The following is a 23,650-nucleotide window of genomic DNA, read 5'->3' as shown; positions in this document are numbered from 1 at the left end:
AACCTTAAGATGATGGGAAAGAGTGATAAATTTTCATGGTTTTATTCTGTTGCCATAGGACCCCTCAAAATTAAGAACTCAGCATGGAATAGCTTTGTTAGTCTTTTGATTCTTCTTCCTTTATTCTAAAGCAGTTTTCAAGCATGTAGAAGTAGCATGACTTGAAAACATAGCTCCCAAAAGTAGCTTGACATGGGCTTTAAAGTAGGTTTGATTTAAAACTTCATCACTTAGTATTACCACTTCAGTGAGCAGTTTACTTAATCTTTGTGCTTGTTTCCTACCTATAATGTGTATGTTTGTGTGTGTGTATGTTTACATCACAGTATTTTGAGAACTGAGTGACATAATGTTTGTTAATTGCCACAGTTGTCAACATAGGCAGTCAAAAGTTAAACCTTTTACCCTTTCTTGTCCCTCTGAATCTTACCTGTAGATTGATAAAAGAATTTTCAAACTAAAATTTGATGTATTTTATTCATCTGCTGTATTACTTACCTGGGCTTAGGGGATTGTGCTTAATGATTTTTTTTTCATTGCAGGATTTCTTTTACTTATTAATTTTTACCTTCTGAACTTTCAAAAGGAAATGTGAAAAAAGCTTTGAAGCTGGTGGTAATGGTCCCTTAAAAATAGTCTCTGCATATATAGGCAAAAAGATTTATAAAGCACTGGTTTCCCCAAATAAACATTTAGAAATTAAATTATTTTTAAGTGGAGGATTTTCTTTGTTCCTCTAAATCAGTCAGACTCTTATACTTTCATATTGCCTCAGATATGATGATCTTTTTATATAAAAATGTCATCATTTATTATCAGTATGCACAATGCTTTGTATCATCTCAGTACTATGATAAAAGCCTTGTGAGATGGATATTATTTTTTCATTTAAAGATGAAAAAAATGAGACAGATGTTATATAACTTAAAATACATACCTAGTGATAGTGATCAGTCTAGGTTAGACTGCAGTGACTTAAAATGGCATCACTTGACAACAGCCTGTTTGATGCTTTTTGTCCAGTGGTGTTGACTATAGGACCTCTGCTCACTGCAGTCAGTGGGGAACATGGATTGATGGAGAAAATATCTAGATACATCATTCCATTTTCATCAAGGAAGATGCAGGAAATGTGGTGAATCCTACACCACTTTTAAAACTTCTGGCCAGAGGTGACACACATTACTTTTGTTCACATTTCATTAGGCAATGCCTAACTTCTAAAAGGTGATTAATGCAATCTGATCATTTACCAGTAAGGACGACTGGCATATTTGTTAGTAACCCAGGTGACTATTACCTAGAAGGAGGGGGGCATATTCTAGATCTAGCTCCAAAATTCATTCCCTTAATTACCTTAGTTGGATGAAATTTTATATTTAAGATGGAAAAGTTCCAGGCTCTTGACTAAAAGAACATTAGTATTCTCCTGTACATGAAGAATGTAATAAATGTCTTAAAATACCAATAGAGTTTTCAGTTTTCTCAATCTGTATGTAGTCCAGTTATGTTTCCTATGTATTGTATGATATTTCACAATTTAATCTGTCCACTGTGCTCACTCTGTAAAGTAATATATACTTCCCCATTTCCTCTCCTGTTTTATTTTTAAAAATTATGAGAATATACCTGAGGGACTTTCAACAATTATATTTTGTAAAACTTTTGCAAAATATTAATTGTTCTTTTCATTGGTGTACATTGATTAGGAATTATGTTTGACTGCATGTAAACAGAGTCTTTATTGCAGCAGTTAAATTCAATGGGGTTTCATACTGCTTAAGGGAATTATACATCAACAAGACATAACAATTGTAAATATTTATGCCCCAAACAATGGAAGATATACATATATCAAACAAACCCTTCTCAATATTAAGAATGAAATAAACTACAACACGATAATACTGGGTGACTTTAGCATGCCTCATCTAACAAAAACTAAATGAAGAAGCTATAGAACTAAAAAGTATAATTAATAATTTAGACTTAACAGACATACATAGAATATTTCATCCATGAATGACTGAATAAACTTTCTTATCAGTAACACAGATCTTTCTCTAAGGTAGACTATATATTAGGCCACAAAGCAACTCAGCAAATACAAAAAAAAAAAAAAAAGAGAGAGAGAGAGAGATAATACCTTTCATTCTATCAGGACAAAATGGAATGAAATTAAAAACCAATGATAAATTAAAAACTAAAAGCCTCTCCAACACCTGGAGACCAAATAAAACACTATTAAATGATCAATGGATAGCAGAAATAGGGATGAATTCAAAAAATACTTAGAGGTAAATATTAACAGCAGTACAACTTGTGAAAATCTCTGAGATTTTGAAGGCGGTTCTGAGAAGAAAGTTCATTGCATTGAGCTCATTCATTAAAACAATAGAAAGCTTCCAAATAACCTAACATTACATCTAAAAGCCCTAGAAGAAGAAAAACAAATCAACATCAAAAGCAGAAGACAGAAAAATAGTTAAAACCAGAGCCTAAATTGATGAAATTGAAACAAACAATCAAAAGATCAATGAGACAAAAAGTTGGTTCTTTTTTTTTTCTTTTTTTTTATTGGTTGTTCACAACATTACAAAGCTCTTGACATATCATATTTCATACATTAGATTGAAGTGGGTTATGAACCCCCAATTTTACCCCAAATGCAGATTGCAGAATCACGTCGGTTACACATCCACAATTTTACATAATGCCCTATTAGTAATTGTTGTATTCTGCTACCTTTCCTATCCCCTACTATCCCCCCTCCCCTCCCCTCCCATCTTCTCTCTCTACCCCATCTACTGTAATTCATTTCTCTCCTTGTTTATTATCCCATTCCCCTCACAACCTCTTATATGTAATTTTGTATAGCAATGAGGGTCTCCCTTCATTTCCATGCAATTTCCCTTTTCTCTCCCTTTCCCTCCCATCTCATGTCTCTGTTTAATGTTAATCTTTTCTTCCTGCTCTTCCTCCCTGCTCTGTAAATAGTTGCTCTCATTATATCAAAGAAGACATTTGGTATTTGTTTTTTAGGGATTGGCTAGCTTCACTAAGCATAATCTGCTCTAGTGCCATCCATTTCCCTGCAAATTCTATGATTTTGTCATTTTTTATTGCTGCATAGTACTCCATTGTGTATAGATGCCACATTTTTTTTATCCATTCATCTATTGAAGGGCATCTGGGTTGGTTCCACAGTCTAGCTATTGTGAATTGTGCTGCTATGAACATCGATGTGGCAGTATCCCTGTAGCATGCTCTTTTAAGGTCTTCAGGGAATAGTCCGAGAAGGGCAATAGCAGGGTCAAATGGTGGTTCCATTCCCAGCTTTCCCAGGAATCTCCAAACTGCTTTCCAAATTGGCCGCACCAATTTGCAGTCCCACCAGCAATGTACAAGTGTACCCTTTTCTCCACATCCTCGCCAGCACTTGTTGTTGTTTGACTTCATAGTGGCTGCCAATCTTACTGGAGTGAGATGGTATCTTAGGGTGGTTTTGATTTGCATTTCTCTGACTGCTAGAGATGGTGAGCATTTTTTCATGTACTTGTTGATTGATTGTATATCCTCCTCTGAGAAGTGTCTGTTCAGGTCCTTGACCCATTTGTTGATTAGGTTGTTATCTTATTGTCTACTTTTTGAGTTCTTTGTATACTCTGGATATTAGGGCTCTATCTGAAGTGTGAGGAGTAAAAATTTGTTCCCAGGATGTAGGCTCCCTATTTACCTCTCTTATTGTTTCTCTTGCTGGGAAAAAACTTTTAAGTTTAATTAAGTCCCATTTGTTGATTCTTGTTATTAACTCTTGTGCTATGGGTGTCCTATTAAAGAATTTGGAGCCCGACCCCACAATATGTAGATCGGAGCCAACTTTTTCTTCTATCAGACGCAGAGTCTCTGATTTGATATCAAGCTCCTTGATCCATTTTGAGTTAACTTTTGTGCATGGCGAGAGAAAGGGATTCAGTTTCATTTTGTTGCATATGGATTTCCAGTTTTCCCAACACCATTTGTTGAAGATGCTATCCTTCCTCCATTGCATGCTTTTAGCCCCTTTATCAAATATAAGATAGTTGTAACTTTGTGGATTAGTCTCTGTGTCCTCTATTCTATACCATTGGTCCACCCGCCTGTTTTGGTACCAGTACCATGCTGTTTTTGTCACTATTGCTCTGTAATATAGTTTGAAATCTGGTATCGCTATACCGCCTGATTCACACTTCCTGCTTAGAATTGCTTTTGCTATTCTGGGTCTTTTATTTTTCTATATGAATTTCATGATTGCTTTCTATATTTCTACAAGAAATGCCATTGGGATTTTGATTGGCATTGCATTAAACCTATATAGAACTTTTGGTAATATCGCCATTTTGATAATGTTAGTTCTGCCTATCCATGAACAGGGTATATTTTTCCATCTTCTAAGATCTTCTTCTACTTCTCTCTTTGGGGTTCTGTAGTTTTCATTATATAAATCTTTCACCTCTTTTGTTAGGTTGATTCCCAAGTATTTTATTTTTTTTGAGGATATTGTGAATGGAGTGGTTTTCCTCATTTCCGTTTCAGAAGTTTTGTCGCTGATATACAGAAATGCCTTTGATTTGTGCGTGTTGATTTTATATCCTGCCTCTTTGCTGAATTCATTTATTAGTTCTAGTAGTTTCTTTGTAGACCCTTTTGGGTCTTCTAGGTATAGAATCATGTCATCTGCAAATAGTGATAATTTAAGTTCTTCTTTTCCAATTTTTATGCCTTTAATTTCTTTTGTCTAATTGCTCTGGCCAGTGTTTCGAGAACTATATTGAATAGAAGTGGAGATAGAGGGCATCCCTGTCTTGTTCCGGATTTTAGAGGGAATGCCTTCAACTTTTGTCCATTCAGAATGATGCTAGCCTGAGGCTTAACATAGATGACTTTTACAATGTCAAGGTAAGTTCCTGTTATCCCTAGTTTTTCTAATGTTTTGAACATAAAGGGATGCTGTACTTTGTCGAATGCTTTCTCTGCATCTATCGAGATGATCATATGGTTCTTATCTTTAAGTCTATTGATGTGGTGAATAACATTTATTGATTTCCGTATGTTGAACCATCCTTGCATCCCAGGGATGAATCCTACTTGATCATGGTGCACAATTTTTTTGATGTGTTTTTGTATTCGATTCGCCAGAATTTTATTGAGGATTTTTGCATCTAGGTTCATTAGAGATATTGGTCTGTAGTTTTCTTTCTTTGAGGTGTCTTTGTCTGGTTTCGGAATCAGGGTGATGTTGGCCTCATAGAATGAATTTGGAAGAGCTCCCTCTTTTTCTATTTCCTGAAATAACTTGAAAAGTATTGGTATTAATTCTTCCTTAAAGGTTTTGTAAAACTCCGCTGTATACCCATCCGGTCCTGGGCTTTTCTTGGTTGGTAGTCTTTTGATGGCTTCTTCAATTTCATCCATTGATATTGGTCTGTTCAAATTGTGTGTATCCTCCTGACTCAGTCTGGGCAAATGATATGACTTAAGAAATTTATCGATGTCTTCACTAGCTTCTATTTTATTGGAATATAGGTTTTCAAAATAATTTCTAATTGTCTTCTGTATTTCTGTAGCATCTGTTGTGATATTGCCTTTTTCATCCTGTATGTTAGTAATTTGAGTTCTCTCTCTTCTTCTCTTCGTTAGCATGGCTAAAGGTCTGTCGATCTTATTTGTTTTTTCGAAGAACCAACTTTTAGTTTTGTTAATTTTTTCAATAGTTTCTTTTGTTTCAATTTCATTGATTTTCGCTCTGATTTTAATTATTTCTTGCCTTCTGCTACATTTGCTGTTGTTTTGCTCTTCCTTTTCTAGGGCTTTGAGATGAAGTGTGAGCTCATTTATTTGTTGTTTTTTTCTTTTTTTGAGGAATGACCACCAGGCGATGAATGTTCCTCTTAAACTGCTTTCATTGTGTCCCATAGATTCCGATATGTTGTGTCTGTATTTTCATTTATCTCTAAGAATTTTTTGATTTCCTCCTTTATGTCTTCTGTAACCCATTGATCACTCAGTAACATATTGTTCATTTTCCATGTGATGTAGGATTTTTCCTTCCTTCTTTTATCATTGATTTCCAGTTTCATTCCATTATGATCTGATAAAATGCATGGTATTATCTCCACCCCTTTATATTTACTGAGGGTTGCCCTATGGCATAATATATGGTCTATTTTTGAGAAGGATCCATGTGCTGCTGAGAAAAAAAAATATATCCATTTGATGATGGTTGATATATTCTATATATGTCAGTTAAGTCTAGGTTATTGATTGTGATATTGAGTTCTAGAGTTTCTTTATTCAACTTTTGTTTGGAGGATCTGTCCAATGGTGAGAGAGGTGTGTTGAAGTCACCCATAATTATTGTGTTGTGGTCTATTTGATTCTTGAACTTGAGGAGAATTTCGTTTATGAATGTTGCAGCACCATTATTTTGTGCATAAATATTGATAATTGTTATGTCTTGTTGGTGAATGGTTCCTTTTAACAGCATATAGTGACCTTCTTTATCCCTTTTGATTAACTTAGTCTTGAAGTCGATTTTATTCGATATGAGGATGGCCACCCCTGCTTGCTTACGAGGACTGTGTGCGTGGTATATTTTTTCCCATCCTTTTACCTTCAGCCTGTGTATGTCTTTTCCAATCAGATGTGTCTCCTGGAGGCAGCATATTGTTGGATTTGTTTTTTTAATGCATGTTACCAGCCTATGTCGCTTTATTGGAGAGTTTAAGCCATTAACATTCAGCGTTACTATTGATATATGGTTTGTACTTCCATCCATGTTTGATTATTTATCCTTTTTTAAAAAAATCTAGTTTGTTTCTCCATGATTATCTTTTCCCTCGCCCTCTGTCTTTACTGAGGCACTTCCCACTGATGGTTTTGGTTATTGTTTTTCATTTCTTCCTCGTGTAGTGTTTTGCTCAAAATGCTTTGCAATGCTGGTTTTCTGGCTGCAAATTCTTTTAACTTTTGTTTATCATGAAAGATTTTTATTTCGTTGTCATACCTGAAGCTTAATTTTGCTGGATACAGAATTCTTGGTTGGCATCCATTGTCTTTCAGTGTTTGAAATACATTGTTCCATGTCCTTCTTGCTTTCAGTGTCTGTGATGAAAAATCCGTTGTTAACCTTATTGGTTTACCCCTGAATGTAATCTGTCTCCTTTCTCTTGTAGCTTTTAATATTTTCTCTTTGTTCTGTATATTGGATATCTTCATAACAATGTGTCTTGGCGTTGGTCTACTGTGATTTTGTGTGCTCGGTGTCCTGTATGTATCTTCAATTTGTATATCTGTTTCCTTTTTTATTTCTGGAAAGTTTTCTGTAATTATTTCATTCAGCAGGTTACTCATTCCCTTGGTTTGAATCTCTGTACCTTCTTCTATCCCGATGACTCGTAAGTTTGTTTTTTTTATGTTATCCCTTAACTCTTGGATGTTTTTCTCATGATTTTTTACCAGCCTTTCTGAGTTGGCTAGACTGTTTTCAAGATGATATATTTTGTCTTCATTATCTGACGTTCTGGCTTCTACTTGCTCCACTCTGTTAGTGGTACTCTCAATTGAGTTTTTAATTTGGTTTATCGTTTTCTTCATTTCTAGAATTACTCTTTGATTATTTTTTATAATCTCTATCTCCTGATAAAGATGCTTAACTTCTTGTTTTATCTGTGTATGTAATTCATTCTCAATGTGTTCTTTCGCTGCTTGAATTTGCTGTCTTGTATCCTCTTTAAGGTTCCATTCCATCTGTCTAAGGTGTTTCTTGAGTTCTTTATATGACCATTTTTCTGATGACTCTAGGTCCTCCTGAATATTTAGGCTGTCCTGAATTGTTTGTACTCCTTTTCTTCCTTGCTTTTTGAAGCTGCTCATGTTACTTCTTGTTCTGTTTGACTGCTGAGTTACTGTTTACTCCTATAAATTTATTTGATGCTTGGGAGGAAAGGTATTAGAAGGGAAGGGAAGAAGTCACTAAAGAGAATGAGAGTAAGCAGGTAGAATTCAAGGAAGGGGGGATAAGAGAAATGAAAAGACAAAAGAAGAAAAAAATAGGAAATAAAAAAAGAAAAAAATTAAAAAAATAATAATAATAATTAAAAAATTAAAACTAAAATTAGAAGAAAAAAAATTAAAAAAAATTGTAAAAAAAAATTTAAAAAGCAACAAGAAATAAAAAATGAAAATGAAAGAAAAACCCAAATCAAAAAAAAAGAGAAAAGAAAAAAAGAAAAAAAAAACTAATAAATGCAGTCTTAGAGTTTGATTAACTTCTCTTCCAGTAGGTGGCGCTGTGCCCACCAGGCTAAGTTTCTCCTGTCAATACGCCGGAAGCAATCACTGTGCAGCAGCTCCTCCCAGACTGGGCGAGTCTCCAATCCTGAGTGTCTAGGGCCTCCTCTTCTGTCTAGTCACTACCCACTTTTCCTCTAGCCAGGCCCCTCTCACGGGTGCCGCTCACCACAATACTGGCTACACGCCAGGTCTGCTGCTCCTGGGAGCCCTGTTTTCATGAACGACTGGGCACACTCTTCCAGTTTGCCATTCCCTCAGACCCTAAGTTTGTAGAGCTTGGGGCTGAGAATCCTCAGCGAATTTTACTTGCCCTCTGGTAGCCACTCCCCCGGTAGCTGGTGCAAGAGACCTCAGCAGTCAGCCCTGGTGGGAGCGGTAGTCCCGCGACGCGGGTCCCTCGCCACCTCTGATTCCCTCGGGCTGGCTGTAGCACTCACGGGAGAGCTGGGAGGGGCCCTTAAAGTTTCCCCGATGTGTGGAGAGGGAAGGCTAGGGGATTACACACCTGTAGCCGCAGGTTTCAATGAAGTTATCTCCTCCGCCGCAGTCTGATGACGTCAGTTCTCTGCCATAGTGCTGTTTCTTACAAATGGCGACAGTTCGTTTCCCTTTGCCGGGCGACCAATGCAGCAGGTGGGTCCTTACTGTCTCTCCCAAGCCCCGTTTCAAACCTGTGGCCACTACTTATGAAGGCTCAGTAGGCATTTACCTCCATAGGATGAGAAGGGCCGACCAGTTGTTTCAGCCGGATGGATTAATGCTGAGTCACAGCTGTTTGTCTGCGGGAAGCAGGCGAACGGGAGCTTGAATTCAGCCGATCAGGGCTCAGTGTGTGTTCTGAGAGGCCCAGACTGTTCGCCCCAGATCCATGTCAGCTCAGCATTGCCTAGTGATCCTGAGCAAACAGATTTAGGTTGTTTATGACTCCCTATGCCCGCACAGCTGAAGAGGTCAGAGACTTAATCTCTCCGCGCCCGCCGCCATGTTGGAATCCTTCGAAGAAGATCAAAAGTTGGTTCTTTGAAATAAATAAATTCATAAATTCCTAGCCACACTAACAAAGAGAAAGAGAGAAAACTCAAATTACAAAAATTTGCAATGAAAAAGGAAATATCACAATGGACACTACTGAAATCAGATAATGAGAAGCTATTTTGAAAATTTATACTCCAGTAGAATAGAAAATCTTGAAGACATAAACAAATATCTAGAGGCATAGGACCTACCGAAATGGAATCAGGAAGATGTAGAAAATTTAAACAAATCAACAAAATTTAAACAAAAGAATGAAATAGAAGATGCTGTCAAAAGCCTATCAATAAAGGAAATCCTAGGATTAGATGGATTCTATAAGACCTTCAAAGAAGAACTAATACAAATCCTCCTAAAATTATTCCATGAAAGAGAAAAGGGGGAGAACCCTTTCAAACTCATTCTATGAAGCTAGTATCACCCTGATACGAAAACCAGACAAAGACATATCAAAGAAAGAAAACTTCAGACCAATATCCTTGATGAACATACATGCAAAAATTCTTAATAAAATACTGGCTAATTGCATACAAAAACATTAAAAACAGTGCACCGTGATCAAGTGGAGTCCATCCCAGGGATGCAAGGCTGGTTCAACATACAGAAATCAATAAATGTAATTTGTCACATCAATAGACTTAAGGTCAAGAGTCACATGATTATCTCAACAGATGCATAAAAAGCATTTGACAAAATACAGCATCCATTCATGAGCAAAACACTAGAAAAACTAGTGATAGTCGGAACTTATCTCAACATTGTAACAGTTTTATATGCTAAACTCAAGGCCAACATCATTCTAAATGGAGAAAAATTGAAAGCATTCCCTCTAAAAGCTGGAATAAGACAGGAATGCCCTCTTTCACCACTTCTATGCAACATAGTCCTTGAAATTCTAGCCAGAACAATTATAAGAAAGAAATTAAAGGACACAAATAGGAAAAGAAGAGCTCAAACTATTACCATTTGCCAATGACATGATTATATATTTAGAAGATCCAAAAACTTTCACTAGAAAACTTCTAGAACTCATAAATATATACATTCCACACAGCTTATCTTAATTAACATAAACTAGATACAGCAGTCAACTAATAAGGAATCTCCACACTTAATGGCTCACTGGCGTTACTTCACAAACCACTCCCTCTGGCAAAATGCCAGGTGCCATCCTGACTTGTTTATAGACCCTAACAGTAAAAGACCTCTACAATGAAAACTACAGAACTCTAAAGAGAGAGATTGAAGAATACCTTAGAATATGGAAAGATCTATGTTCTTTCATAGGCAGAATTAATACTGTCAAAATGTCCATACTACCAAAAGCAGTATATAGATTTAATGCAATTCCTATTAAGGTTCTGATGACTTTCTTCATAGAAATAGAAAAAGCAAGTCTTGAAATTCATTTGAAAACATTAGAGGTACAGAATAGCCAAAAAAATCCTCAGCAAGAAAAGTGATACAGCAAGCATCACAATATCAGATCTTAAACTATAATACAGAGCTGTATTAACAAAAACATCATGGTACTGGCACCAAAACAGACATGAAAACCAGTGGAATAAAAGACACAGAGACAAACCCACATATATACAGTTATCTCATACTAGAAAAAGGCACCATAAACATACATTGGAGAAAAGATAGCCTCTTCAACAAAAAGTGCTGGAAAAACTGGAAATCCATATGTAACAAAATGAAATTAGATCCCTATCTCTCACCTTGCACAAAAACCAACTCAAAGTGGACCTAGGCATTAGACCAGAGATCCTGCTCCTGCACTTACTAGAAGAAAATGTAGATCTAATTTTTCATCATGTTGGCTTAGGAACTGACTTCCTCTACAAGACTCCCAAAGTGTGAGAAGTAAATCAAGAATCAATAACTTGAAATGTGATGGTATGGGATAGTATCAAACTAAATAGATTCTTCATAGCAAAGGAAACAATCAATAACATGAAGAGAGAGCCTACAGAATGGGAGAAAATCTTTACCACCAGCACCTCAGAGCATTAATCTCCAGGATATACAAAGAACTTAAAAAATGTAACACACACACACATACACACACACACACACACACAAATCCATTCAAAAAATGGGCAAAGGAACTGAATAAGTACTTCACAGAAGAAATATGAATGGTCAACAAATATATGAAATGAAAAAGTGTTCAACATCTCTAGCAATTAGAGAAATTCAAATTAAAACTACACTGAGATTTTATCTCACTCCAGTCAGAAAGACAATTATCAAGAATATAAGTAACAATTTTGTGGAGGCTGTGGGGGAAAAGTTTCACTCATATGTTGCTTGTGGGAATGCAGATGGTGCAACTACTCTGGAAAGCAGTACAGAGATTCCTCAGAAAACTTGGAAAGGAACCACCATTTGACCCAGTTATATACTATTTGGTATATACACAAAGGACTTAAAATCAGCGTACTCCAGTGACACAGCCACATCAATATTTATAGCAGTTCAATTCACAATAGCAAAACTTTGGAACCAACCTAGGTTCCCTTCAACAGGTGAATGGATAAAGAAAATGTGGTATATATACACAATGGAACATTATTCAGCCATAAAGAAGAATAAATTTTGATATTTACCAGTAAGTTGATGGAACTGGAGATTATCATGCTAAGTGAAATAAGCCAATCCCAATGGGTGGAGTTAGAGAAGATAATGCTAAGTAAAGTTAGCCAATCCCAAATAACCAAATGCCAAATGTTTTCTTGGATATAAGGAGGCTGATTCATAGTGGGATAGGAAGAGGGAGCATGGGAGGAATGGATGGAACTCTAGAACTCTAGATAGGTCAGAGAGGTTGGAGGGGAAAGGATGTTGCATGGGGTTAGAAATGATGGTGGAACATGATGATCATTATCATCCAAAGTACATGTATGAAGACACAAATTGGTGTGAATATACTTTGTATACAACCAGAGATATGAAAAAACGTACTCTATATATGTAATAAGAATTGTAGGGCTGAGGTTGTGACTCAGTGGCAGAGCGCTTGCCTCGAACATATGAGGCACTGGGTTTGATCTTCAGAACCACATAAAAGATAAATAAACAAAATAAAGATATTCTGTCCATGTATAACTAAAAAAATATTTTAAAAGAATTGTAGTGCATTCTGCTATCATATATAAATTTTAAAAAGAGAGAGAGAAAAGAAAAATAAGCCAATTTCAAAAAAACAAGGCTGAATGTTCTCTCCAATGTGTGGATGATAATATACAATAAGAGGGGACAAGGGAAGAATAGAAGTTCATTGGATTAGACAAGAGAAATGAAGTTTAAACTACGTTTTATTCAAACATAGTAAAAAAAAATGTTGCTATTACTATTTACATAGTAAAATTTTTTTTTTGCTATTACTATTTAAAAGGTTTAAAGCAGGAGTTTCAAGACCAAGAAAACAATCCAATTCAAAATGTATTTAAAACCTTGACATAGTGTTTTTAAAATTTCTTTTTAAATTTAAATAACTTTCAGTAGAGTGTGTACTATAGTTATATTACAACCCCTTCCTTCACTGTTAGCGTCTAAATCCACTCAGTTTATGTGTTTATATTACATGCTAGGCCCTATAGGGTAATTTAGACAGATACACTACACGTGTAGTTAGGATGATTTCATATGCATTAAAGCCCAGGTATCTAACTTGTATGTGATCCTAGACTCTCTGGAGAGAAGAAGTAAACCACTTAACCTCCTGCTGTCACCCATTAATTGTCTTTGTCAGCAAGTTTGCATTTCTTTGTTACTGAAACTGAGTTAACTAATTCAATGTGCTTATCTTTGTATCTAAAAGTTTCTTTTAGTCTGTTTTTTATAGATTAAATTAGTATTAGAGCAACAATTTTTTACTATGCTTGAATAAAACATAGTTTAAACTTTGTTTTCCATTTAGAAATATGGGCAATATTCCCTCTGTTTTTGAAAGAAAAACGTATTGTATCATGATTTGTCACAGATAAATTTTCAGTGTCTTTTTTTTTTTCTTCCCTTAACAGACTTTGCTTCGTCCTCTTCAAGCTTTATGCTCTTTCCAACTTCAGCATGGTGCTCAAATTCGCCTCAGCAAGGAATATCTTCTGAAAAATGGATTATATCCCAAGCCAATGCCAAGGAACAAACGCAAACTCAGGAAAATGGAACTGTTAATGAATAGTGTTAAAATTTAGTACAAATTGTTCTTATGGTGTTAGATTACCTGTCTTTACCTGGCAATACCATGTTATGTTTTCATACAATTTAGGCCTGTGTGTTTCTAACTCTAAAGAATGAAGATTGCTATTAATCTTGTTGGAAAGAAGGAAGTAAAGCAAATAGCCATAAAAACAACATAAAAAAATTTCACTGACTCTGAAAAGCAAAATTTCATACTGTATTTGTTAAAAAAAAAATGTGCCTCTACTACATTTTTTAAATCCAAATTTAAAATATGACTAGTTATAGAACTAGGCTCCGAAGTCCTCATTTTTAAAGTGGAAGAAATTGTGCCTAATTGAAACAATATTGTTCCATTAATATTTCTGGGTAACTAGGTGTAGGCCAATAATGGAATGCATCCTGTACAAGGCAAAAGAAAGTAATTATAATCAATTAGTTTAAATCAAATTTTTATTTCACGAAAGAGTATAAAACAATAAGAAAACTTTATTCTATAGAAACTAAACCTCAACTCAGCCAACGTGATTTAAGTATTCTGAAAATTGCCTGAATTTTTAAAGAGATGCATGTTATTTTGAAATAGCATGTATTCTCATTTGTTATTCTGGATAAATTTAGATTTATTAGTATTCATTGAACAGGTTTATTGACTAACTGATAAACTAGGTTTTACTAAGTTCCCATATAGAAATAACTGAAGTAGAATATTACACAACCATTATTTTAAGAACACATATCTGTAAGTAAGGCTATTTAAAACTGTTTTAATGAGTGAAACTTTCTATTTGAAACATCAAATTGCAGCCCCCAGGGAAATATTTTCTGATATTTTTGAATAACATTAAGAGAAATATATACAATGTTTATTTACATCCACCTTAAATCTGCTACAGTTAGATTGACATTTTAGCAAAAATAAGGGACTTGGTTTTGGTCTCTATTTATGACTTCTAGAGTTCCCTTTAATCCTGAGTTAAGTTGGAAGGAAAAACTAAACATACAATTTAAGGAAAGCTTGATGAAGATGTGTGTGTGCATAAAATGAGTATATATCTTAGAATTAGTACATACAGTTTTCATGCTCATTTACTTGCTTATCCTTGACCTAGATTAGATCCTTACTAGAAGCTATAAGACTGGTCACAATTAGAATCATAATTAATGTTTGGGGAAACTATGCAGAAAATACTTTAAAACAATGAACGAAAGTTAGATTCCTATTTTTCATTGTTGGCTTATTTTTGGATTTAAAAAACAGATTAGCTCGTTTACCTAAAATACCTAATTTAAATTAGGTATAAACATTAATACCTAATTAACATTATTTGGTATTAAAGAAGAAATAATAATGTGTAATTGTTTCTTAACAAGTGGGTTAAAATAATCTTGCAGTAAATTTTTATGTTAAAATTAAACTTCACAAATTACCTTTAGTGTTATTACTGATTTAAAAAAAACTCCTACATAAGATATCATTTATATTTTCAAAACTTCAATTTATATTGACTTTTAAAAATATACTTTTATCTTTTAAATGCATTTGAGAGTATTTTTTGAGCACTTGAAAAGCATAAATTTCACTGTTTGGGAAATATATAAATGTTTTTTTCAAGAAAGTTTATATAGTTTTCCAAATTATTTACTGATTTCTTAATTGATTTTAATTATTTTTTAAAATTATTTTTATTGACATGTTAACATGGCAATTCCATTTAATCTAATAATAAGGTGATTCCATTTGATCTTCTTTGGCATGCAGTCTTAGTCACCTGTTCTTATGAAGCTTTTTAAACATTATTAATTTTATCAGGTTTTTTTTTTTTTTTTGTACCAAGGATTGAACTCAGGGGTATTTGACCACTGAGCCACATCCCAGCCCTATTTTGTATTTTATTTAGAGACAGGATTCACTAAGTTGCTTAGGGCCTCACTAAGTTCTGAGGCTGGCTTTGAACCCATGATCCTCCTGCCTCAGCCTCCCAAGCCACTGGGATTACAGGTGTGTGCCACCAGACCTGGCTAATTTTATTGTTTTTAATTACTAAAAATTCTCAAAGTATGTAGAATTGTGTGAATATTTTAACTACAAATTTAATTTGGCTTTTAAAAATTGTTACATTTTTGTTGTATTAGTTGGTCTTTGAATTCACATGCTTTATGTTTACTGGAGTTTCCCAGATTAGTTTCATGTTTTTGGATTTGTTGCTGATAGCTGGCTTTATGTGTACACTTTAACTGCACTTTGATATAGTATAGATTATTTTGTGAGTTGTGATTTGAATCATGTTAACTCAGAGAATAGTATTTCCTCATGCACAAGATGACTATGCTCGTAACCCATTTATGATAGGTTCAAAATCACTATGTGTACTGAGGGATGTTTTTGAGAGGTTCTCACATATATAAGGGTTGAAAACTAGAGTATACAAACTAAATCTCAGTATGTGGCAATTTTCTATACCTAGAATTGTGATCAATTGTATGTGGACTTCGGTAGTTATATTAGGAAAAATTATCCTCCTGAACTTTAAGATTCCAAACACAGCTTTCCTTAAATAAGACTGCTCATATTTTAGGTTTTGTTTTGAAGATTTTAGAAGAAACACACGCCTTACTAACACTGTTTGTTAATTATATAGAAAAGTACTTAACTTCCTGTTTCTTTATCAAATTTTCTTTCTTATGGATAAATTTTTGACCCTTGGATGCATTTGTTTATTAGTATAGAAGTAAATTTTATTGATATTACAATCAAAGATTGGATCAGAGTAGTAAACTCAAAAGTTTCTTGTTTTTTTTCCTTTTTAATTTGTTCTGGGAATTGAACCCAGGGAATTCTATGTTCTGGGAAAATGCTCAACCAGCAAGCTAAATTCCCAGCCCAGTGAATTAAAAACTTTCATATAACTGTAGTTTATTATGCAGATTTACTTCTTTAAAACAGGTATGAATGGATATTTTTATAAATAAATAATACTATGTTTTAGATGTAATGAGACTTTGCATTTAATTGTATCCTATAAGTAGGCTTTTAAAAAAAGAATTAATAGTAAGTTCTTAATTCACCCAATCTAAATTTGGATTTCCTGGATTGGTTTAAAGCATGTTTTCCCTCTTTTTTCTTCATACTTTGTTTCCTAGAATCCTCTTTCCTCTTTCTCTCTCATCACCCCCATTGTTTCCTTTCTTTTCCCACTAAACTTATCGTGTATGTTAGGTCTTTTTGTTTTTATAAATTATTCATGTACCTTGAATAAGTATTTTTCTTTGCTAAAGGTCCTAAGGAGGTCTGAATAGATTATAACTTTGTATTTAAAATTTATGTAGCAATCACAGAATACTCCATGACTTTTTATGCCACACTGATTATTTCCTTCCTGTCTTAGTCGATTCTGCTCTAATAGAATACCAAACTGAGTAGTTATAAACTACAGGTGTTTCTTTCTCACAGTTTTGAAGCCTGAGAAGTACAAGATCAATGTGCCAGCAGATTCCGTGTCTGGAGAAGTCTCACTTTCTGGTTCAGAGATGGTGCCTTCTGCTGCATCCTCACCTGGTGGTGGGGGAGAGCTCATCTTTAAAGTCTCTTTTACACTTATACTAATCATGAAGGCTTTGCTCTTATTATCAAATCATCTCCCAAAGGTCCCATTCCTAATACCATTATCTTTGGGGGTTAAAGTTTCAGGCTGTAAATTTTGGGGGGACACAAATATTCAAACCATAGCATCTTTCTTACTGTTTTAAAAAAGCATTAGTACCCTCTCCTAGGACTCCTCCCCCTTCTGGAGCTCACTTTTCCTCTCTCTCTTCTTTCCCTCCTCCCCTCCCTTCGTTCTATTCTAATAAATCCTGTTACTTTGCTCTCAAAAAAATTTTTTTTGAGAAATAAACAATTATTTGTTAATTTTTCAGTTTTTAACAATTATTCACTTGAACTAAGAACATAGAGTTATTTTTAAAATTTTTTTAATTTAAGATTTTTTATACAACTGAAGTAGATACCCTTTGATATGAATATACTTTGATAAGATAACATTTTGAATAAGAAATTATACTGTACGACTGTTTTTCTTCTTTAGAGGTATATTAAGAAATTAAAACATTTTTTAAAAAGTACATCTGCCTAAGTATTATTTTCTTCACAAGTATATTTTTCATTGATTTTGCATGCTAATAGCAGTTGCCCATTTTTACTTTCAAGTTTATTATTTAAAGGGGGGAAAACTCTTTTTATGTGTGTGTGTATGTGTGTGTAATGTCATCTTATGGGAAACATGAGTTGATATGAAAAATGATAGTGATTTCCAATATGGTCATCAAACTTTATAAGCATATTTGTTTACTATTTTGGTTTTATTAAGAGTTTTACTTCTAAAATTGCTTCTTCCTTAGTAAAATATATGAAGAAACATTTAAAATTGTATATTAAAAACCTCAATTTGGGGTCTAAAATATAAATGTCCTGTTTTCCAGTTTTTATAATATTATGGTTTAGATGTGAGGTATCCCCCCAAGGCTCATATGAGACAGTACAAAATTTAGAGACGAAACTATTGGGTTATGAGAGTTTTAACCCAATCAATGAATTAATCCCCTGATGAGATTAACTGGATGGTAACTGAAAGTGGGTAAGGTGTGGCTGGAGGAGATGGGTCCTAGAGGACATGCCTTTAAGGTTTATGTGTTGTATCTGTTCAGTGGAGTCTTTCTGCTCTCTGATCATCATGTGAGCTGTTTCCCCTTGCCACACTCTTCCAGTATGATGTTCAGCCTCACTGGAGCCCCAAGGAAGAGCTATCTGTCTATAGACTGAGATCTCTGAAACCATGAACCCTCAAATATGCTTTTCCTTCCCTAAAATTGTTCTGATCAGATCTTTTATTTATAACCATGAAAAAGCTGACTAAAATGTGTAGTTATCAAAGATTATAGAAACAAAACTAATGTTTTGACATCATATTTTAATACTTAGTTTTTTAGTAACTCTTAGGATTTGCAAATTCAAATTCTGTGTGGCAAACAACACCACCCAAGACTTTCGCTCAAAACATATCTAGTCTATAAAAATAATCCATTTAGTAAATATGGTAAAAATAGACAAGTACGAAGTAAAACATATTAAAAGGTGACTAATTCTTTAATTCAAAAAGTGTTTATTTCATAAGTTGCAATAGTAATAAAAGTGAATTATAATGTCAGGTTTTGGTTTTTCATTTATACTAAATGATTTCATTTCTTTTAAGGGTACTGGTCTTTAATTTAGTCTAGTTTATTAAAGCCTTCACTGATCAAACAGAATAATAGTTTTTACTTAGAACTAAGCATTTCCTATTTGTTATATCCAATGTTCAATAAATTATTAATATAATGTCAAACTTTTATTTAATTTTAAAATGAATAGTTACATTGCTAATAATAAAGTCATTTGGGATAATGCCTTTGTTATTTTTTGTTGGTAACAAAAGTTACCTGAATGATTTTTTTAAAAATATAATTATGGGGCTGGGGTTGTGGCTCTGAGGTAGAGCGCTTGTCTAGCATGTACAAGGCACTGGGTTCAATCCTCAGCACCACATAAAAATAAATAAAGGCATTGTGTCCAACTACAACCAAAAATAATTTTTAAAAATATAATTACTATGTTTTATTTTGCTGATAACTCTCAATAATCCCATTACTGAAATAACAAATATTTAATATGAGATATATGAATCATTTCTAGTATTTAGCAGCAGAAACAGAGTCTCTTGGGTATTAAATATATTCTCCTGCATCTATCGTTATTTTGGATAATGGATATGTTAAATAGACTTGAATATCCATATAAAAATCAGACTTCAAGCAGTTTCTGTAAAATCTTTTATGTCTCCTATTAAATAGATCTTGATTTACTTAATTACTAGTTCTTAATAATCAGTTCAATAAACCATCCAATATCTATATTTAGATATTTTTATTTAGCATTTACTATATATTAGGTACTATTTTAAGTACTAGAGAATTAACTGATGTAGAAGACAGAATTCTTGTGTTCAACAAGTTGAAATTCTGATGATTGGAGTTTGACCATAATAAAATAATTCCAAATATACATAACTGACACAAAAGGAATCCTGTAGTAGGATGTGATAAGAGTTAGTCACAAGTTAGGAAAGGCGTTTCAGAGGAATAATAGTTCAAAGAGATCAAAGGAGAGGATTTTTTTTTTAAAGGACATGATATTAAGACTGGCAATCTGACAAAGTTTATTACAAGAGAAAGAAGAAGGTCGGGGAAGCATCCTCAAGAGAGAGAGAGAGGGTCCTCTCAGAGAAGAGAGCAACACCTTCCTTCTTTGTGCCCCAGCTTTTATTGGGGATTGTAGGGGAAATTCCAGAAGGTCTTGCCTGAGCACCACCTCCTAGCTCTTAACTGGCAGTTGGATTGCATCAGGTTTCTAAATCCCTGTTTTGTATGTCTTACTCATGAGTGTCTAAGTGAAATCCAAAGGAGTGAAAATTTATAATTGTAATAAGATTTAAAAATATGCCAAGTAACCTAAAGCAACTTTGACCATTCTGGTCCATGGCAGCTGATTTTGTCTAGAACTTGATATAACAGACCTTGAAACCACTGAGCTCTGTAGTCTTCAGTCAGTGCAATTTGTTTTCCTCTTATCAAAGAGGAATCTTGGACAAACACTTCTCAATCTTATGAAAAATATGTTGTTACAGGGATATTAAGGACCAGAAATACTATGTGTAAGTTTTTTCTTTAAGAACATGTTAAGTGCTGACCCATAGGCTCAGTCTATAGAATTAAGTCATTTTCCACGTTCCCATTGCTTATGTCTACCTTTCTTTATCATTTTTTTCCTTTGCTGGAGAAAGTAACAAGTTATCAGATAAGTGTAAAGAGAGATACTGAGATGTATGTATGGAGAGCAAGGGGACATAAACTAGTTAATCTAGAAGAAGTGGGGGAACTTACTGGAAGGAGAGTAGTATTTGACATTGTTGTTTGCCCCTTTCAAAACTGAAGCAATTATGGCCACCATGGTGATGTGATTTGTGTGTGTGCATGTTTGCATGTGAGTGCCATATTCTCCAGTAAGGAAACAATTAGATTGGGGTGTTGATAGGGAGTAAATTGTTATGGTGCTAGACTTAGGAATCTAGGTTGGATAAGGAGGGAAAAGGACAGCCGGACTGTAGTTAGTGAAATATTGGTGTGGTCATTGACTAGAAGTCAATATTAATGAAGACAGAAAATTATTGGAATGGGTATTGTATAGTAAATAAGTTGGATGGTGAGGGTCAGAGAACAGAAAGTTTAAAATTGGGATTTCAAGGTTTTATACAGTTATTAATAATAATGATATGCAGACCATAGACATGATGCTGAGGTTTAGAGAAATAGATGTTTAGAGCTATGGATGTTAGAGAATCAAGAGGGAATGGAATTGGAAGGTTTACTTTTGAGATGTGGAAGTTCTCAAGAATAAAAAGATTAGTGGTAGAAAGTAGGTTCTAAATTTGTCAATGAATGAGCAGAGATGACTGGAAAGCAACAGGTAATATTAACAAGGTGGGGAAGGTGTAATAACGCCTGGTAATGTTTTTCAAAGGGAGCTGAGGTTTTTAATGGAATGGGAAGAGACTGTGAGGTGGGAAATGATATTGGCCATCTCTGTGGAAAACATGCCTTGTCTCGAGGTTTTGAGATATGAGGGAAATAAGAGGAAAGTAGCATCCATTTGAGAAGGCTACGGAGGATGCAATATCCTCAGGGGACATCAGATCTCTCTTATGGTAAGGGAAATATCCAGAGGAAGGGGAGTTTACTGATAATTAAATTTGTCATATAAATTAGGACACTTTTTTCAATTGGATGGGTACTAGAAAAACAGTAAAATGATATAGTATTTGCTAAACAGGGTAACATAATTACACTGTTGATGACCATGAGTTATAGAAAATAGAGTGGAAGGATTTGTAAGAATATGAAGGAGGTAGGAAATGGATTGTATAGAAAAACCTAGAGGTCAGTCGATATAAAGAAAACTAGACTAGAAGATTTGTACTTCTGATTGCGTGGAGATGACTTGCTGTGTAAGATAAAGGATTCACCCTGAGGTGAGAACATGCAGTGTTTAAATCCTCCAGGTGATTGTTTATGGGGAAGTGACTGATGTGGAAATATAAAGTGATGAAGATTATATGACACATTTTATATATTGGAGGTGTGAATTAGTCCAAAGGATATATAAAGACATTTTTCATATAAGAGTATAAAGTTTGATTATATGACTACCTTATTTATTTATTATCATTTTCCAAAGTCTTTGACACAGTTTTATTATTACTAGTTTATTGGATTGAATTTTTTAGGTGTTTATATATACCTGCCTCACTTAATTTACCCTTGTGCTTTTAATAGACACTTGGTAAGGTATTTTTAATCACGTGACCTGCTAAAGGCTCAAAACAGAGCACATTCTGGGAATTCTGTAGAGATTTAGGGAGAGGAAAATTAAGCCAAACCACATGTTCTTGAATTTAAAAAGCTAATATAACAGATTATAGTTCAAGTTAAGAGGCCTAAGGAGGCAAATGTTGATCATTACTGGCTGGTATCATGTGAAAGTTCCTTTCTAGTGAGTCATAGGGTACAGGAGCTAGAGAGCTATGTTTTAAAATAATCAATATGCTGTGTGAGAATAAATGATAGTATGCAAAGCAATGAAAGACTGGAGGTGAACCATAAACAAAAAGCAATATTTTAGGTTGGCAGATTGACTTATATCAGAAAAAAAATCTTGCAAATACAACAATTAAAAATTCTCAGTAAAAACTCCCCAAACAATAATAAGAAAATGTGTGAGATCATTTGAAAGTAAGATCTTAACCTTCAAAAAAGGACCCCACCTTGAATGGCATTTACTTTTATGCAGCTTTTTTCCTGAGAACCCTTTCCAGTCCACACAGCAGAGGGAGAGTAGAACTAAGGACAGAGTTTGGGACTGTAGAGAGAATGGAAATTGAGTGTGTGTATGATGGGGGCTATGGGGACAATGGGTACCCTAAAATTTGCGTAGAGCCTGCTGTTAAATTATTGGCTGACCTATGAATTTTGCCTGAATGAGTGAGATTCCAAGCATCAAGGGAAAATAAAATGTAAGACAAGAGAGCTGGGCAGAGATTTCAGCAGGTTGCCAACCTCAATGGAGACAGTGTTGGAAGGTCTGAATTTTTCCAGGTTAGAGAGATCTGGTATAGACCTCACGCTTCCCATCCATTGAAACCACATTTTTAGGAAAAAAAAAAAAAACAAAACTGAATTTCAGGACTAAGTGATTAGTTCTAGGACTAATAGCAAAACAGATATAGATCTCACCTTAACAGTGTAAATCAAGCCTGCAAAAATTCAAGGTGATTAACTACTAGAACAAAAATCAACACTCTTCAGAAGAAGACAGTAGGTACAGAGTTTCTACAATGTTCATAGAAAATAATCCCTAACAGATTATAGGAAAGTCTGAATATAATCGGAAAAAAGTTGGAAGAATTTAAAGGGAGATTTGTTAAAATCCTATTTATGTATGTGTGTATATAACCAAATTCTAGAACTGAGAAGTATAATATCTGCAATGGGAAATTTATTGGATGGAATTAAGAATAAAATGGACAGAACAGGAAAAACGATTATTAAATTTGAAGATATGTCTACAGAAATATCCAAACTTGAGCATAGAAAGCATACAATTAAAAGAAAAAACAAAAAATTAGTACACCAATGATTTATGAAACAATATTTTTTTTAGAAAGAGAGAGAGAGAGAGAATGAATTATTTATTTTTTTAGTTTTTGGCGGACACAACATCTTTGTTTGTATGTGGTGCTGAGGATCGAACCCGGGCCGCACGCATGCCAGGCGAGCGTGTTACCGCTTGAGCCACATCCCCAGCCCAATGAAACAATATTAAATGACTGAATATGTTTAATTGCAGGGAAAGACTATATCAGGAAAAACATTTGAAGAAGTAACAAACTATAGGTCCAGAAAGCTCCACAAGCAGGATAAATCCAAAGAAAGTCATAATTAGACATCA

At 34.3% G+C, this 23,650-nt stretch overlaps 1 protein-coding gene across 1 annotated transcript in view; it reads left to right on the top strand.

Moving 5' to 3' along the window:
- DTWD2 (DTW domain containing 2) overlaps positions 1–17,618 on the top strand; it is a 146,505-nt gene extending 128,887 nt beyond the window's left edge. The window contains exon 6 of the mRNA XM_081299110.1: positions 13,398–17,618. Coding sequence (XP_081155236.1) covers positions 13,398–13,568 — 171 coding nt within the window. The 3' untranslated portion in view covers positions 13,569–17,618. The remainder of the gene's footprint in view (positions 1–13,397) is intronic.
- The last annotated feature ends 6,032 nt before the right edge of the window (positions 17,619–23,650 follow it).

This window comes from Spermophilus citellus, assembly GCF_964194105.1.
Source record: "Spermophilus citellus genome assembly, chromosome: 1".
In the NCBI taxonomy this organism is placed as follows: Eukaryota; Metazoa; Chordata; class Mammalia; order Rodentia; family Sciuridae; genus Spermophilus; species Spermophilus citellus.
Note: the sequence above shows the minus strand (reverse complement) of the source record. Positions and strands in the feature narration are given on the sequence as shown.